The sequence below is a fragment of the Equus przewalskii genome, unplaced genomic scaffold (assembly GCF_037783145.1).
Source record: "Equus przewalskii isolate Varuska unplaced genomic scaffold, EquPr2 ChrUn-9, whole genome shotgun sequence".
Lineage (NCBI taxonomy): Eukaryota > Metazoa > Chordata > Mammalia > Perissodactyla > Equidae > Equus > Equus przewalskii.
Genome location: NW_027228757.1, coordinates 1,599,757 through 1,617,488, shown reverse-complemented (window position 1 = coordinate 1,617,488; position 17,732 = coordinate 1,599,757). Strand labels below are relative to the sequence as shown.

At 47.9% G+C, this 17,732-nt stretch overlaps 2 protein-coding genes across 24 annotated transcripts in view; one reads left to right on the top strand and one right to left on the bottom strand.

The window, feature by feature from the left end:
* Nucleotides 1-1,545: 1,545 nt before the first annotated feature.
* MSTO1 (misato mitochondrial distribution and morphology regulator 1) lies at nucleotides 1,546-6,469 on the top strand. 4 transcript variants are annotated; one of them, XM_008516783.2, is made up of 14 exons: nucleotides 1,546-2,150; nucleotides 2,263-2,398; nucleotides 2,897-2,966; nucleotides 3,062-3,137; nucleotides 3,394-3,448; nucleotides 3,535-3,673; nucleotides 3,827-3,944; nucleotides 4,022-4,156; nucleotides 4,264-4,416; nucleotides 4,969-5,100; nucleotides 5,174-5,358; nucleotides 5,589-5,693; nucleotides 5,781-5,893; nucleotides 6,192-6,469. In XM_008516783.2, exons 1-14 carry the CDS (start codon nucleotides 2,067-2,069, stop codon nucleotides 6,404-6,406), a joined length of 1,716 nt encoding a protein of 571 aa, XP_008515005.1. In that variant the 5' UTR covers nucleotides 1,546-2,066; the 3' UTR covers nucleotides 6,407-6,469. The 4 variants fall into 4 exon arrangements, with proteins under 4 accessions (XP_008515005.1, XP_070464769.1, XP_070464768.1 ...); XM_070608668.1 differs by having other exon boundaries at nucleotides 1,568-2,150; nucleotides 5,781-5,897; nucleotides 6,168-6,469; XM_070608667.1 differs by having other exon boundaries at nucleotides 1,992-2,150; nucleotides 3,586-3,673.
* The window catches only part of GON4L (gon-4 like), a 68,757-nt gene continuing 57,002 nt past the window's right edge, over nucleotides 5,978-17,732 (bottom strand). For 4 of the 20 annotated variants that reach the window (XM_070608648.1, XM_008516775.2, XM_008516771.2 and 1 more), the window contains 13 exons: nucleotides 15,726-17,414; nucleotides 14,916-15,171; nucleotides 14,111-14,295; nucleotides 12,986-13,183; nucleotides 11,704-11,847; nucleotides 10,996-11,139; nucleotides 10,770-10,889; nucleotides 9,467-9,580; nucleotides 8,694-8,904; nucleotides 7,605-8,232; nucleotides 7,414-7,516; nucleotides 6,840-6,985; nucleotides 5,978-6,419 (listed from right to left, as the gene is read on the bottom strand). In XM_070608648.1, coding sequence (XP_070464749.1) covers nucleotides 6,413-6,419; nucleotides 6,840-6,985; nucleotides 7,414-7,516; nucleotides 7,605-8,232; nucleotides 8,694-8,904; nucleotides 9,467-9,580; nucleotides 10,770-10,889; nucleotides 10,996-11,139; nucleotides 11,704-11,847; nucleotides 12,986-13,183; nucleotides 14,111-14,295; nucleotides 14,916-15,171; nucleotides 15,726-17,414 — 3,945 coding nt within the window. In that variant the 3' untranslated portion in view covers nucleotides 5,978-6,412. Of the gene's footprint in view, nucleotides 6,420-6,471; nucleotides 6,986-7,413; nucleotides 7,517-7,604; nucleotides 8,233-8,693; nucleotides 8,905-9,466; nucleotides 9,606-9,744; nucleotides 10,007-10,769; nucleotides 10,890-10,995; nucleotides 11,140-11,703; nucleotides 11,848-12,985; nucleotides 13,184-14,110; nucleotides 14,296-14,915; nucleotides 15,172-15,725; nucleotides 17,415-17,732 lie in introns of those variants that run through there. The other 16 variants (XM_070608649.1, XM_008516773.2, XM_070608650.1 and 13 more) reach the window with 10 other exon arrangements.

Here is a 17,732-nt window from a genome sequence, read left to right as displayed (position 1 = left end):
GGTTCCAATTAAGGATCATATACTACATTTAAGCTGAAATATCTCTTCAATATACTTTATCGTCACTAGATCTTCTGGTTTTTCATTTGACATTTTTGAGGACACCAGGCCAGTTGTTTTATACACTGTCCCACATTCTGGATTTGTCAAATTGTGTCCCCCAGATCCGACACAGGTTAAAGGCTTTTGGCAAGCCTAACACATAGGTGATATTTTGTATTTGCCACACTATCACGTCATTTCAGTTTGTTCCATTATCAGTGATACTAAGTTTGATCACTGGTTAATCTGGCATCCGTCACTGTAAAAGAACACTTTCCCCGAGGTCATTAATAAGTTATTTGTGAAGAGTTACTTTGAAATCCTGAAACCATCTGTTTTCCAACAAATTATCACTCAATGGTTTTAACATCATTGATGATTCTCACCTGAATCTTAAATTGATCGCTGCAATCTAAATTTAAAGTCTATTGGGGCCAGCCTGGTGGCACAGCAGTTAAGTTCGCATGTTCCGCTTTGACGGCCCGGGGTTCACCTGTTCGGATCCCGGGTGCGGACCTAACAGATAATCTTCCTCAAAAAAAAAATAATTAAAAAATAAACAAATTTAAAGCCTATCATTCCATCTACATGTATTAGCTGCCATTCTTCTGTCACCCCTAACACTCACCCTCCCCTCTCCTTTTCTTGGTCTCTGTGGACTCAGGGATCTGAGACTTTTTTTAAAAAAACAGTGTTTAGAGACTGTGAAATTGGAACAGACCAAAGGAACAGGATCAAGAGCCCAGAACGTAATATTAAAAGCATTAGTAATACTTGAAAAGATTAATAAATGTGACTATATTTTTAAAAATGAAAGACAAATCTCTTCAAAAGACCCCCCTTTAAGGAAATGAAAAGGCAACCTGAGTGGGAGAAGATATTTCCAACGCATAAAACTGACAAAGGGCTTGTATCCAGAATAAAGTTCTTACTCCTACAAATCAGTAAGAGACAACCCAAAAGAAACATGGGCAAGAGACCTGAACATGTGCTTCGTAAAAGTGGATATCCAAACAGCTGATAAACTTATGAAAAGGTGCTCTCAACCTCATTAGTAACCAGGAAAATTAAAATCAGTGATAAGGACTAGAATTTTACAATGTTGGCAGGGCTATGGAATATCAACTGAAAACCCCCCTGCACTGGTGATGGAATTCGAAATTGGTAGAGAAATTTAGAAAACAGCTTGGTGTTATTTACCAAGTTTCCAACATGCCCATCCTTCAACCCAACAATTACACTCCTAGATATACACCCAACAGAAATGTGTGTACATGCACAAGAATGTTAACTGCAGCACCTAACAGCCAAAAGCTGGAAGCAATCCCAAAGCCTATAATCAGCAGAGGTCATTTGTGGTATATTCATACCATGGACTACTATTCTGAAGCAATGAAAATGAACTATAAATACATGCAAGAACAGTAAAGAATTTCACAAACGATGTCGAGCAAAAGGCAGACGCAGAAAAATACGTAATCCGATTTATTTACATAACGTAACACATACGCCAGTCCACAGGATTAGAAGTCAGGAAGGCTTTGACTTTGGGAGGGGAAGGAGAGGGCGCCTGGGAGGTTTTATGGGGGCTGCTACTTTTCTGGCAAGGTTTTATTTTTGCCTGAAGCGCTAATGGCCAGCAGAAGTATCCTGTGAAAGTAAAAAAGCTGCAACAGAAGGAATAGGGTGGGAGAACCTCCCGTGAACCGCCCTAGGGACGCCGTGTGAGATGTAAAAGAAACAGCGGCAAGCGTGCTCGGGCGCCCACAACTTCCGGCGTGGGCCGTGGGGCCCCGCCCCTCGACGACCACCAGGAGTAAGCAGGACTGGTCCACGCCCGGAAGAGGAGGGAAATGATGACCGTGTCTCTAAAGCCCAACGAATCGTTTAACCTTTGGGAGAGGATGTGTTCGTAGACCAATAGGACACAGAGAATGAGGTCCCGCCCACAACCCTCCCAACCAATCGGCTAGGAGCAGCGAGTGGGCCGGCTGGGGCTGTGCCACCCGGCGGAGCCGCGCAGTATGGCGGGCGGGGCCCGCGAGGTGCTCACGTTGCAGTTGGGACATTTTGCGGGTTTCGTGGGAGCGCACTGGTGGAACCAGCAGGTGAGGTCTTTGGACGATTGCCCCAGCGGACCCTTTCGGGATCTCCAGCCCTTACTTCCGGCCTGTCGCTCTCACCACCCCTGAGTTCAGTCCTTCCTCTGTGTTTCCCCAGGATGCTGCGCTGTACCGACCGACCGATGCCAAGGAGCCGCCGGGGGAGCTGTGCCCCGACGTCCTGTACCGGACGGGCCGGACGCTGCACGGCCAGGAGACGTACACGCCGAGACTCATCCTCATGGATCTGAAGGGTGAGGCGGTGGTAGGGGTCAGCCAATGCCCAGTTTTCCCCTTCGCGTGCGGAGTCTTTAGCAACCGTTCGCTTCAAAACCCTCCGACCATACTAGGCTGAAGCACTACACGGCAGGAGACAGAGGGAGAGCTAACTACAGTATGCCAACACCGGAGGGACGCAAAAAGGCAAAACTTTATTTTGTTCAAGAGCCATCTCTGGAATGGGCAACTTGCCTCTGGAGACAGTGAGATGTTGAACTGTGGCACTCCTGTAGGACCGTTGGGTGTGGTCTTTGTCCCTGGTCCCCCAGCTAATGACTAGGCTGGGAATGAAGGATGGAACCTAGATTCTCCTAAGCAGGGTCTTTTTCCAACTCATGTGTATTCAAGAAAGCTTGGAAGAGCCGAGTGCCAGAGGGATGGCGAGAGCAGGCTGTCAGGTGATCAGAGGAAGATTAGCTGAAGCCGGGGAGGGACTAGGATTTGACCTAACGTTGCCTGTTATTTTTGTACAGGTAGTCTGAGCTCCCTGAAACAAGAAGGTGGACTCTACAGGGACAAACACCTGGATGCTGCAATAGCATGGTATCTGTGATGTTTGGAGAGGAGTGGGGAACGTGCCCAGGAAGCTGGAGAACTCCGGGAAACTGCCACTCTGATGGATCTCCACTTTGTTTCAGGCAGGGGAAACTCACCACACACAAAGAGGAACTCTATCCCAAGAACCCTTATCTCCAGGACTTTCTGAGTGCAGAGGTGAGGGCCTCTGCCCTGAACTTTTAAACCCAGTGCTACAACCAGAGTGCCTCTACTGGGGCACAGAAAAAGAGGATTTAATCATCTTAAATGCCTCAGAATAGCATTTAGGAAAAAGCACTTTTTCCCCCTAAAGGACCATGACTAGGTGAATAGAAAGGAGGCTGTGGGGTGTGGCCAACAAAATCAAGAAGATAAATCAACTTTTGCCTCGAGACTGCGTGGAACTAAATATCCTTTGTCTCATCCCTCCCAGGGAGTGCTGAATAGTGATGGTATCTGGAGGGTCAAATCCATTCCCAATGGCAAAGGTGAGGCTTCTCCAGATACTGCAGGATGGGGAACTGGGCAGAGCAGGAACATGGAGAAAGGTACATTCCTTCTGCGTTTTCTTCAGGTCCCCCCCTACTCACCACTGCTACAACTCCAAAACCACTTATCCCCACAGAGGGCAGCATCCGAGTCTGGTCAGACTTCCTCAGAGTCCATCTTCATCCCCGGAGCATCTGTATGATTCAGAAGTACAACCATGATGGGTATGGGGGGCCCCAGAGGCTGTGAGGCAAGAAACTGAGTCCCTACCAATGTTAGAGGAGGCTCTTGAAGCCATCTTCCCTGCCCTCCCCTAAACTAAGAGGGGCGGAAATGGGGGAGTCCTGAAAGCCCTGGATTGTGTTTATGCACGGCAGGGAGGCAGGTCGCCTGGAGGCTTTTGGCCAAGGGGAGAGCATCCTGAAGGAGCCCAGGTACCTGGAAGAGCTCGAGGACAGGCTGCACTTCTACGTGGAGGAGTGCGACTACCTGCAGGTAGCTGTGTGGCACAGTGGCCACTGGGGTAGAAACTCTTTTCATCCTACTATCTTTCATTATTCACTTCTCTCCAGGGCTTCCAGATCCTGTGTGACCTGCACAATGGCTTCTCTGGGGTAGGCGCTAAGGCCACAGAGCTGCTAAAAGACGAGTATTCAGGGCGGGGAATAATAACCTGGGGCCTTCTCCCTGGTCCCTACAGTCTCAGGGTGAGTAGAACTTGGGGGAACAAACAGTCACAGTGTAGGGAGGGAGAAATGAAGGAATGAGACCCCAGTGAGGAAGTTGCTTAAACAACTCTCCTTTCTTTCACCAGGAGCCCCAGAAAGACATCTATCGTCTGTTAAACACAGCTTTCGGTCTGGTGCACCTGTCTGCTCACAGCTCTCTGGTCTGCCCCTTATCACTGGGTGGGAGCCTGGGGCTGCGACCTGAGCCACCTGTCCACTTTCCTCACCTGCGTTATGATGTAAGGTTCAAAGCTCTTGTCCTGACTGCAGCTAGTGATCAGGCACCCCCTCACACTCGCCGCGTCAGCCTTTATCTGTTACTGACTCTATTTTTTTTTTTTTTTTTTTTGAGGAAGATTAGCCCTGAGCCAACATCTGCTGCCAATCCTCCTCTTTTTGCTGAGGAAGACTGGCCCTGAGCTAACATCCGTGCCCATCTTCCTCTATTTTATGTGGGACGCCTGCCACAGCATGGCTTGACAAGTGGTGCCTAGGTCTGCACCTGGGAGCCGAACCAGCAAACCCCAGGCTGCTGAAGTGGAACATGTGCACTTAACCCCTGCACCACCAGGCTGGCCCCTGTTAATGGCTCTATTCTTGAAGCCTCAGCTTAAACTCAGCTGTGATGTGGCCTCTTAGATCACACTGTCCTGTGCTTGTCCAGCCTTGGGCAAACACACTCCTGGCTTTGTGCTAAAGTACCTGGACCTTTCTGCCATTACTATTCTCCTGCCACACGCTTTTTTCCAGACTTGAAAGGCCAAGTGCTCTTCTCGGTATCCTCTTTACAGGCCACTCTGCCCTTCCACTGTAGTGCCATCCTGGCTACAGCCCTGGATACAGTTACTGTTCCTTACCGCCTACGGTCCTCACCAGTTTCCATGGTTCATCTGGCTGATATGCTGAACTTCTCTGGGAAAAAGGTATGAAGCTTTGTGAGGGGTTGGGTGAGAGCTGAAGAAAAGCTCTATAACTTGATCTCTTCCTTACCTTTAGGTGGTGACAGCAGGCGCAACCATCCCCTTCCCCTTGGTTCCAAACCAGTCCCTTCCTGATACCCTGGTGCAACTTGGAGGGGCCACCCCATGGACCCCACTGTCTGCATGTGGGGACCCTTCTGGAATACGCTGCTTTGCCCAATCAGTGGTGCTGAGGGGTCTAGACAAGGCATGCCACACCAGGTGAGGACTGGTGGTCCTTAGGAGCCCCTGTCAGACTTTTCTTTCATGTCCTTTTCTCTCTAATACCTCTGGACATTCTAATGGCATTGCCCCTCTCTTCTTCCCTCTTCCCTACTTAAAAAAAAAAGACTGAGCATCCTGATTCAGCCGATGGCCTGAGAACGTAAGAATTCTTAGCTTCTTATTCATGTTGCCACCAATTAAAGGTGGTTTTGGCTTTGTTCTGGCAGTCAGCTCACCCCAGGGACACCTCTGCCCTCCCCGCTCCACGCGTGCACCACTGGGGAAGAAGTCCTGGCCCAGTATCTACAACAGCAGCAGCCTAGCGTCAGGAGGTCAGTATAACGCTTGCTCCTACCCTTCTCCCAGACCTCACACCTCCCTTGGCTTTTTTTCACTCAACTGTTCTCTTGCTCCCACAGTTCTTCCCATCTGCTGCTGACTCCCTGCAAGGTGGTTCCTCCTTACCCCTACCTCTTCTCCTCAAGCCTCAGCCAGCAGGGTTTGCTTCTGGATGGTCCCCCAACTGGGGCAGGTATGTAGGAGGTCAAGAAAACCAAGATTTCAAAAGTGGGAAATGTTTTTCTATATGCCTTCCTGGATAAAGGTACTTAAAAAGTTGAGAGTTAAACATTCCTTTATTCACTCTATGGGTCCTGACAGAAGTGTTCTTCCTCTAGAGTACTGGTATACTAAGGGGACAGTACACAAAATTTATGGAGTTTTCTTTACAGTCAAGTCTACCAAAGGCCCAGACTCCCCTATCTGTACCACAGAGTCCCGGGGCAGAATAACAGTCCATTTACAAGCCTCCTCTTTCTCTCCCTCCGCAGCAGTGGAGAGCATCCCAGTGCTTGGGGCCCTCTGCTCCTCTTCATCCTTGAACAAAACCCTGGGAGACTTGGCCAAAGAGCTCACCAAACTCAACCTGCGGCGCTGGGCCAGCTTCTTGGATGCTGGAGTGGAACAGGATGACCTAGAGGAGGTGCTGCAGGAGCTGTGCAGTCTGGCCCAGTGCTACCAGGGTGGTGACAGCCTCATGGGCTGAAGTTCCTCACGGACTAAAGAAAAGGAAAGAGCTAGTTTACAATAAAAACTGCTGGATGCAGGAGCTCAGTGTCTTGGGACTGGCTACACCAACATATGCATTTATTACATTTAGAAACATTGTGATTAGATCACAGAACAATAAATATGTACCATCAGACCAAAGAAAAAGGGGGGGAGGAAGAAAAGGAGCTGAGCCCCACTCTCCCTTGGTGCTATTTACAAAGTTACAAAGTCCATTTCTAACGTCTTCATAAAAGACCTTGAAGGACAGACAGGATGGCAGAGCCCCAGCCTGCCTTTGTCTTTGTCCTAGGCCCCTGCTCCTCCAGCTCTGTATACTGAGGTCACGGGTTGTACAAGCAAAGTACAACCACCCTCTCCCTCATCAGGGCGCCTGTTGGGCTTCATCCACCCACAGCTCCCAGTCTCACTCATCTAGCTCCTCCTCAGACAGAAGATCTCCGTGGTCAGACAGCTGGTCTGTGTTGCTGGTGCTGGTTGCGTCATCCTCATCCTCGGAGCTGGCCTCGCAGGCGGTATGGAAGAGCTGCATGAGTTCCCGAAAACGGTGGGAAACCTAGGAGGAGAGGCGAGGACTGCATTCCCTGTCCCTATGTTACTAACGTCTAACGCTTAGTAAGCACTGTGTACCCATTTGAACAATCTTATTTGTTCCACACAATAAGGTTGTGAGGGCTGTGTCCTCCTTACAGATAAGGAAACTCAGGTTAAGAGACTAAATATTTTGCCCAAGTCAAATTCCTCCTAAAAACAAAATTAGAATGGGATTTCTGGGGCTTCTACCTCAAAATCCAATGCCCCTTTCCCTTCTAGAACCACTACCAACCCCCCTGACGAGTCAAGCCCTTCCTCAGGGCAGACCTTTACAATCACCCGTTGGTGTCTTGTCTTCTATCTCCTAGTTGACCAACCCGTCCTCTTCTCACCAGCTCCTCTCCTTGGTTCTTCTGCGCCTGCAGCTCTAGCAGGACTTCCTCCACTTACCTCGGTAGGGGTCTTATTTCCCAGCTGCTGGGAGATGATGCTAAAAGTCTGCGGCTGGGCTCCTTGCTCCTGGCACATGGTGAGAATCACACGGTCAGCTTCCCTGTAACCCACACGTCATGGTTAACCCTCGGTAACGTGGATGTGTTCCATGCACTTTCCAAATACACACACCATCCATCCCTACTTACCTTGTCCACAGGACAACCTTTTCCCCAGTGGAGCTGACCTTGCTGTTGTTGGCACACACTGTAGCTTCTGTGGCCTTTGGCTGCTGCTCCCCCACTGGACCCTTGCCTTGTATTCCACTGTCTTTAGTCAAACCTCCTCTAGCGGCTTTGAGAGAAGTCTCTGAGGTGTCGATTCCTGATGAAGAAGATTCACGGACAGGGGACAGTCTGTCTGCTGTCTTCACTCCAGCTCTGTTTGAAGGCAGCCAGCTCTCCTGAGTATCTGGCGTCCCAGACACCTGTCTTCTCTCTAAGTCTTTGTTCACTGAGGAAATGGGACTCGGGAAGGAAGCAGGGGGTTCAACAGTTCCAGGCAATTTCTCAGTTTCTGAAGCATCCCAAGCTAGCATGGAAGCCTCTGACTCACTCACTGCCTTGTGGCCCTCCCCCTCATTCTGAAGTCTGGGGGAGGCCTTGGGGCAGGAGACAGCCTCCGGCCCAGCCTGGCTTCTCCTAACGGTGTATAGCACAGCTCCAGTTTTGGAGGGACGCTGAGGAGTCTCTGGTGAGTAGGGTGATGGGCCATCCAGGGGGAGCCGGTCTGTAAGAGTCACTTCTTGGGACAACAAATTGCTCCCCACTGCCAATCCTGTTTAGGAGGAAAATAAAGATCTAAGGATATGGACAAGGTCAAGATGCACGTAAGGACTATGAATTACCACAGGATAAAATTCTAATCTAAGAGTGTAAGGTGGGGGTGGGGGACTAAAGTCACTTATATAAAGATATAAAAGTCTGACTGCCAAAGCAGAGAATGGCTGAGACTTTAGAATGTGGATCACAGAGATCTAGAGATAAGGGGAAGGGAATCAGGAATGGCAACACAAGAAGAGAATGCTGAGTCATGTTGATTTTGTAGCACTCAATTCTGCAAGAGGACTGAGGCCACAAGAGAGAAAATTAACACTGCACAGAGAAGGGTTTCCTATTGGTGTATTAGTGAAAGGGAAAGACTGTTATTTATCCAGACTCAAAGACGTTCTTGCTTGAAGTATGTGAGACTGAGACAAATGAAGGGAGACCAGCTGGGCTGGCAGTCGGATCACTCACCTGGAACAGGCATCTCTCCCTTTCGGGTACTCCTGCCAGTCCTGCTCTGGGTTGCCTCCAAGCTTTCTCGCTCCTCTGGAGCTTCCTCTTCCATCACGTCCTTGCCCTGCCCAGCTTCCTTAGCACCAGGCATAGGACTGGCCTCTCTGTGGGGACTGCTGCCCACCAACTCATGGGGCTCCTTGCTCTTGAAGGATTTGCTGTCACAGACCTGCAGGGATGGCCTTCTGGGTCAAGAGTCTCCTGACCTCCTTTTGTCTTAGGGGCCAACCAAAGGAAGAAGCCCTGCCATGCTTCTTGCTCAGCAAGTCAACCAACATGCATGCCTGCGCCAATGATTTTAAATGGCCCAGAATAGAGAAGTGGATTCTCCCACTCCTTCTCTAACCAAGGACTGTATTTTTGCTGCCAACCAACCCTAGAGAACTAGCATTACCTTCAAGGGTCTGTTTTCCTGACCCAGGTTTATTTCATTAAAAAAAAAATCTAAGAGGTAAATATTTGCACTGGTTGACTTTTTTCCAATTCTAAAAGCTTTACCCACAGGATTCTCTTTAAAAAGCAAAATCCATTATATATTTTTAAAAGATTCTACTTATTTTGCATACACACACTAATGTGTGTGTGTACTGCATATTATTTATATATGTGTAACGTTTTTCCGAATTCAATAAGGGACACATCTGTGGTAGCAAACAATACCCACACAGTAAGGCAACCTGGGGGTTGCCCTAGGCAGCTGTGACACCGCTCAGTACCAGCTCCCTCCTCACCTTACTGCTGCAGTGGCTGCAATTTCTCCTTTTGCTCTTTTTCAGCTTGGAATCAGAACCTCCTTCATGGCAGGAACAGGCACAGTCCTTGGCCCCATCTGGCCACTCAGCCTCCTAGGAGATACCTGGGCTTGGTTAGCTGCCAAGCATTTTTGGTACCAAGAGAAGAAGCTAAGTTGTGAGCCATCTGAATAATCCCACCCCCTGACGCCCACCCTCATCCTTTCTCTTTTATTATAGACCATCTCTTCACATTGCCTGGGAAATCAATGCTCAAACTTGATGACAGCCTATTATGAATCCCTGAAACAATCCTTATATGACCCCAAGACTGACATATCCCAATTGCCCAGATGTTTCAGGAAATATTTAAGTTAAATACAATCTGAGGCAAAGTCACTGGAGAGCTCCATCATGAGATACAATCTACTCACTCGTCTGTGTTTGTTTCTGTCTCCCTGTGCCTTGAGCTCTCCCCTCTCTTCCAATCCCCTTGAGAGAGGGCTTTGTACATATGGAAGGCTCACTCAATGATACTCTCTGTTCAATAAACCCGAGACATAAGTACCATTATTAACCCCATTGATGATGAAGAAACTGAAACAAAGAGAGATTAAATAAGTTGCTCAAGGTCATTCAGCTATTAAGAAGCAGTTTCTCCCCAAGAAAAAGTAAAAGACATGTAGAAAAGGGACATGGATTAAAAAGGCTACTTGAAGAGCAGTCGAGAGCAGTGCATACAAGAAGGCTCTGGAACCAGATTACCTGGGTTCATATCCTAGCACTGCCACTTATTAAACATGAGACCCTGGCAATGGCCTCTCTCTGCACTTCAGTTTCCTCTTCTGTAAAATGCAAATAAGAGCAATCCCTTCACAGGATTAGTGTGGGAATTAAATGAGTGAAGAAACTATGTAAAAGACTTCCAAGAGGTACATGATACTTTGTAACACAGCTAAGTATTAGCTGTTACCATTACTATTAAAATGGGAAATCTTGGTTCTCTCTCTTTACATGAAGAGAAAGGAAGAAGACCCAAGAGCAAGAAAAACAGCTCTGAGCTATAGAGAAGAGGAGGAAATGGATCCCTCTAATGAGGCGGCCAGGGGTGGGGCCTCTTCAGCAACTGCACTTTTCTTCCCATGGCCTCTGCGTGTCCATCAGCAGCCTGACCTCTGGTTCCTGCTCTGTGACTGCCTCAGACCCCAGAGGCTTTGAACCACACTAAGCCACAGAAACATTTAGACAGAAAATTCAAGGCTTTATTCATGAAAAATGGATCATCCCCAACAACCTGCTGTACCTTATCATGATTTTGGACCCCAATTTCTTTCCTTCTTTTGTTCTTTGAGGCTGTGGGAATCTTGGGAGGTTCCTCTTCCTCTTCCACATCAGGCAGTGCCACTTCTTCAAAGCCATCAAACTGGGGAGGAGTTGGTGCCACTCAACAGAGACTCTGGGGCAGGTATCATCCCTCCTAGACATGGCATTCCCCCTTCAAAACCCTACTGTAGCCTCGGGGCCTGTACCTCATACTCCTTCTCCTCAGTCCAATTGATCTCTTCAAAGTCACCCATCCGGCTAGCTGCTGGGCGCAGGTGGTCAAAGAAGATAGAGAACTCATCCTGCAGGTGGTCGTGGCCCTTGAGGAGCTGCCACATCTGTGTCTTGAGCTAGGGGAAGTTGTGGAGGGAAAGAAGTCTCTTACGCCTCTCCAAGCCACCACTCCAAATCAATCCCATATACTTCCAAGTTCTACTTCCCAAGTCAGCTGGGAGACACATAGAAGCCTCTCTTTCATAGCTAAGAGTTCTTAAACTCCCGTTCCCTCCTTGCTTGCCTACACAGGAGGGGTATTAATACTAGGTTTCATTCCTAATGACAATACTCTTTACCGCTGCCCTACTCAGCTCCAGTTCAGGTATTAACTCAAGCAGAGCAAGGAGGCACCCCCTCCTGGGCCCTATCACCTCCTTTCTTGAACTTCCTTTCCAGGGTACCGATGGCATTCCTGAGCCTGTGAAGATCAGTCAGACTCTGGTTTCATGTGGCAACCACCTCTATTCTAGTGCTTTATGCTTTAGGCAAGTCTAAAAAGTCCTTGCCTTCTTCATCCCCTCCTGGAAGTCCACGGTACCCCCAGAAGCAAGAGGATATGGAATAGGTTAGGGAAAGGGAGACGGGAAGGGCCTAAGGCCCAAATGACAATGGGAAGGAAGCAGGACAGGACAGAATACCTCAGTGATTTCTTGGGGCAGGCAGTCTGCACAGCTTTGGAGGACCTTGATAATCTTCTGGTGGTGTGAGGGATTCTCTGCAAAGCAAATTTCCAGCTGCCGAAGAAACTTGCGACTCTTCTCAAAAGCCTGCTGCTCCTCAAACTGCCGGAGTGGAAAGAGGGCAAAAGAGGAGTCACCCATACAGGTAGAGAAGGACTTGAGGAATCTACGCATAGGAACCGAGAAAAATGAGCTGGGGGTGCGGGGCATGACAGGACTCTAGTTTACAACTGTGAGATCTTTTTAAGACCCTAGCTTTGATCCACCTTGGGTCACTGGGGTCTACCAACCCAAGATAACCAAGATGTGGATGAAAGATCCAAGAGACACACATATCTCAAGTTGTTTATTGTTTCATGGACTGTAAAATTAGACACTCAAACTCATGTGGCATTTCACGATTTACGAAGAATTTTCACATATACACTCACTTGATCCTCATAAGAATACAGGAAGAGAAGATCGGCATGATATGCCTATCACCCCATTACCATTTAACTGCCATAAGGCTATCAGGATAACCTCACTACAACTATTATTCCCGTGTTCATCAGTCATGACAAGAAACCCAGTACTACTAGGATATCCCCCATGTTTAGACCCTTATTCTCCACCATTCCAAAAGTCACCTTACCACAGTGACCTTCCCAGACCACCAGGTACAAAACTGCCACACCCTACCCCTCACCTATTCTACCTACAACTCACTATCCCCCTTGCCTGCTTTATTTTTCTATAAAGCATTATATACTATGTATTTTACTAATTATAACTATTTTATAATTTTTATAATAGATATATATTTACAATATATATATTTTACTATTTATCATCTGACTTTGCCCCTGAGAATGTAAGATCCATGAGGGCAAGGATTTTAGTCTTTTATAATTACAATATTCCTAGTACCTAGAAAGCTGCCTCACACACAGGAGGCGCTCAATAAACATCTGTTGAATGAACGCCTGTTTTACAACAGTGAGGAGCCAAGGACACAGGACTTACCTACAGTCTTCACCGGCAACTAAAGGTAAACCCCTCATACCACTTGTAAAGAAAATGGGAGAACAGGGGTTGGGAAGCTCACCCCTTGGAAAGAAGGAGGCTCTCATCACCGTGGACGAGGGAGGCTACCTCACTGGGAGCAGTCGGGAGCCTAGAACAGTATGAGTCAACTCTCTTCAACCCCCACCTTGCTCTGACTCAGGAATCCTGGTGTGCTCTTTGCCCATCTACTTACTAATCCACAGGCCAGAGCCTGCTCGGGCAACAGGAAAGCAGCAAAGTCCTTCAAGAGCTGAGGCCAGTCTTGGAGCAGGATTTTCAGGCTTTTGTAAAGATCCACAGCTGTCTGCCTCTGCGTACTTGACTCAAATTCATAGATGACCTGAAGGAAGTCCTCATACTTGCCAGGGATATGTTGCAGGGCTTCTCGTACCTATACAAGAATACTTTCAATCATCAATACCCTTTCTTTGGGCCCCAACAAGAAACAATGATACAGAGGGAGGAGGAGGAGATATTGTTAGAGAGATCCAAGAATTATCCTTCAGACACTACTCCTCTGAGAGGTCCTAAGATCTGACTGTTAATGGAAGACACAGAGCAATGGGCAAGGTACAGCTCCTTTTCTGATAGCAGGCAACTGAAAACCTTCATTTTCCGGGGACCACAGCCCTACCCACAAAACTAGGTAAGCTCTTCTCTAGTTCAAAGCCCTAGCCTCTCCTTCCTGATTTATTTGCATATTGAAATAGATAAGGAGTGTTTGGCACATATATTTCAGCATGGTATCATCTGAGCTCAAATAATACATAAATTAGGAATGTCAGTAAAATATTAGAGGACAAAAAAAAGCCGTGACTATCACTGCTGGTGGATAAAGGAACCTTGCTGGAGAGATAAAGGAACCAGCTGGTTACCCAAAGAACAAGAGAGCGACCCAGGACAACTACCAGAACAGGGCGGTTCATGTCTCTGAAGATCAAGGTGCTTCCCTGAGATCCGCTCTCTGGCCAGGGTACCAAAGGTCTTTCTTCTCAAGCCAAGGGCTCAGGAAAGGTCCTTATTAGGCTACCCAGTGAAGTCACAGACTCTCCCTAATGATGGTATCATCTTCCCAAATTTCTGGGCAATAGAGGAGTGATGCTAAGGTACTAACAATAAACCTACTATGACTGAACTCTGTCTCCTCGTGGTTCTCTCACACAGATTTTTTTTCAGTAATTCTAGGAAAGCAAAGGCAGAGGCATACAAGACTGTTGTGGAGCCTGAAAAGCAGACTTTATTTTAAAAACACCTCCCTTGAAGGAGAAGCAGCCTCATTCAGAGGGACTGGCAGTAAGAAGCAGCAGGATTTGCCTACCCTGGTCAGATAAGCCTGAGCAAAGGCCAGATCCTTCTGCTCCCTGAGTGGATCCCGCTCGAGAATGTCCTCATCATACAGCAACAGCAGCTTGGAGGTGTCCTTGCTGGCCCGGGCACGACTGCCCCGCTTGTTGCGAGCTCGATGATTGCTCCGGCCCTTTCCAGCAGCTTTGATGCTCTCTGCTTAGAGTACATGTGAAAAAGACTGTTTCTCTGTCCCGGCAACCCCTATTCTTCCCATCCCATCACACGCACCCAACCCTCAAAATCCTAATCCATGTTATGGAGCAAATCAGGAGAAAAGCTGTTGGGAAAATGGTACGAGAAGCACGTCTGTTTTTGTTAAATTAGCTCTATGCAGAGCCGGCAGCATAACTGCATTAACTGGGGAGATAATGTACTTAGCTACCACATACTGAGAAAGGAAGTCTAAAGAGTGAGTATGGCCTTATGTTGGGCTCTCAAAGGACAGCGTCCTGCTGAGGAACAAGCAGTGTTTTCTGAAATAAACATAGCTCTTAGCCTCATGAGTGACAGATGAATTAAGAACCAGGATTAAAACTTGGGTGAACCTAACACAAATCTAGTAGCTGATGAGAGCCAAATTTAAAATTTCTGAGCATCTCTTCTCTGCAAAGGCACCAGGTTAATCATCTGTTTGGGGGAAAGGAGACTGCAGGAGAGATCCAGAGGATTTCCCTGGAAACTCGCCACCTGGTTTCACAAACTAGTCACTCTGCACATGTCCTTTAGACAATGAGGCCAACTGAGCCCTGCCCCTCATACAGGCTTGCTGAACTCACCTGGTGGGGTCCTGCTGGTCTCCACTTCAGGAACAGTCTTGGGTGATGCAAAGGTGGTAGGAGGCTTCTCAGCACGATCTCCAATTGCTTCATCTGTTATTTCATCCTCTTTCTGCAGGCTTTCTATTCCTTCTGCTTCTTCTTCCTCTTCTTCTTCAGGCTCAGAGTTCTCTTCCTGGGAGTTCTCCTCCTCAGACTCACCCTCCTGACTCATGCGCCTTTCAGATGCGAGCCAAGTCAATTTCTCCATTGTTTCCTGCAAAACCACCCCAAAGAGTGTTCAGAAGAGCTCGGAATGGCTCACTAAATGCCGACTGCACACAGTTTATTAGGAGGACTGAGGTTAATCAATTGAGGTGAGTGTGTGCATATGTGTGCGTGGTGGGGGGTAACCACAACTATCAGAAGCCTGGTTCTCTGAGTCATGGAATCACAGGGACAGCTGGATTGCTGCCTGACAGCAGGAAGGGGAAGAAGATGCATTTTAAAAGGTTCTTCTCTACCTGAAGAGAGGTTTCCTTTGCCACAGTCCATACTTACGGTCTATTGTTTTGGCATTTAAATTGTGCTCAAGTGATTCAATTTAACATTTAAATGAGTTTAAGTCAAACATAGTAAGTAAATAAAATTTCACCCTTTCCCTCTCCTCCCACCTCAACCCCAAAATTATGTCCCATCGTGCATTAAAAAATCAAATAAAAATGATTTGAGCACTATCTATACTGCAGCAAGCAAGCAGGCGGCCCACAAATGGTAAATTAAACATATTAGTGAGTCCACAAAATATCTGAGAATATTGCAAGCTCTCACCTGCAGTTCTGGGACAGACAGCACAGACTCTTCAGAAGCTGATGACATCTCATCTTCCTCATCTTGGGTAAGGTCATCAAAGTCTTCTTCTTCTTCTTCCTCTGGCCCATCCTTCTCTCCTCCAGTTTCAGGCCCAGCTGGTGTCCCCACTGACTGACCATCAACACTGGACAGGTCTTCGGGCTTCCCTGGGGGGCTGCTAAGCACCAATTCAGGGTCAGTGGAGGATGACACATTCTTTGGAGATCCTCTACTCACATCTCCTGAGTGTCCTTCATCAGGAGGCTCCTGAGAAGCTGAAAGGGTTTTAGCTGGTTGACTCCTCTCCTCCTTTTGTAAGACCGTCTGTTTCTTCACCTCTCTAGCACCGCTTAATTCCTCACTCGGGAAGCCAGGGTCCAATTCCACCGAGTGTTCTTCTTTGATTTCATCATAAACGTCTTGCTTTGGGGATCCACTGGAGATTTCTTCCCCAGGATCTTTAGGTTCCATCTTGACAATTTCCTCTAAATCCCCAGGGGGAGAGTTTAGAGATTCTTGGAAGCCCTGAGGCAGTGGATCTAAAGCTTGCCTCCCCTCCTCTGTTTTCACAATAGTCCAGCCATATGCATTGTTCTCTGACAAGTCTTCCTGGCACACCCTACCTAACGGTGGAGGCCCTGGGCTGTGCTCCTCTTTGGGGAAGACAGTAGCACAGAGAGGAGATAGTTCCTGGGGTTCTAATTTGGGTTCTAGGCTTTGAAAGGCATTTTTCCCTTCAGCCAAAGGACAACCAATATCCACATTCACTTGAACCTTATCTTCAGGGGTAGATGGTACAGGAAGATTCACAGAGTTGCCAGAAACAATTAAGGGTGGGATAGAGGAGGCCACAAGGGGCTGGTTCAATGGACAGGAGAAGGAAGTAGGGTTAACCAAGAGGGTGGTGATGGGAATGGTCTGAGAACTCTGGGCCACAGTTGCATTGACAGGCTGGATCATGTTGCAGCCAGTGCCAAGGCTCACAACCTTCACAGTGGTGGCAGGAACAGTGAAGATGACAGGTGCAGGGTGGATGAGGGGGGCAGGCTTGAGACAAAGAGAGGCCTTAGCCCCCTTTCTCTTTGAGGTTCTCCGTTTCACACATGGCTTTCGAAACTTAGAAGGGGCAAGTGAGGGCAGCATTACCTTGGGTACAGGGGCAGAGGAGAGCTCAGACAGAGGGAAGCTGGGCCTGGTCTCAGGGGGCATAGCAGGCAGTGCTGCTGGACACTCAAAATTATCACCCCCAGTGACCCCCAGTGGAGGGACACCTGGCACTGTCTGTAAAACAGTGGCTGGCTGGATCATGTGAGGAATCCGGACCACCATTTTGCTTGGAGGGGCTTCCGATTGAGTTGACCTGGCTGGTGTTTTCCCAGAGTTGGAGCTAGGCTGGAGAGAGGGGCTGGGTCTGATAAGGAGGGGCTTCAGGACTGATGACCGCTTCTGTCTCCAGGCCTTCCTGGAAAAACGGTTGGCAACTGGCTTCAGTTTCAGGACTACACCCTTAGGCAACAGCAGTGGGTATGGCGTTTCACTCCCCAATTCTGAGCTGCCTTTTCCTAGGCCTGGGTCTGAGTTGATCTCAGTGGTTCCAGTCACATTTCCTACCTCTCTGGCACCATCAGCTATGTGCCGCAGTTCCTCCTGGATGGATGGCAGACTGGCCTATTGGGAATAAGAACACTCTGATCCAGCACATGTCAGAATCTGGTAAAAAGAGTAGGGCTTTCTAGATTTTAGGGACCCTTCTAGGACAATCTCAACACATCTTTTCAAGAAGGATTTTTCTGCATGATATCAAATTTCTACGAAGACTACATTTCAGTTCTATACTCTAGAAACTCGCCTCTGAATTTCCTTTAAGAAACTATGATTCTACTCACTATTTTTAAAAGGTTGTAGAATCACCTGGTGGGGAGGGTAGTGAGGTAAGACAGGAAGGGTGAATAAAGAAGATTCCTTAAGACCTGGTTCTACAACTAA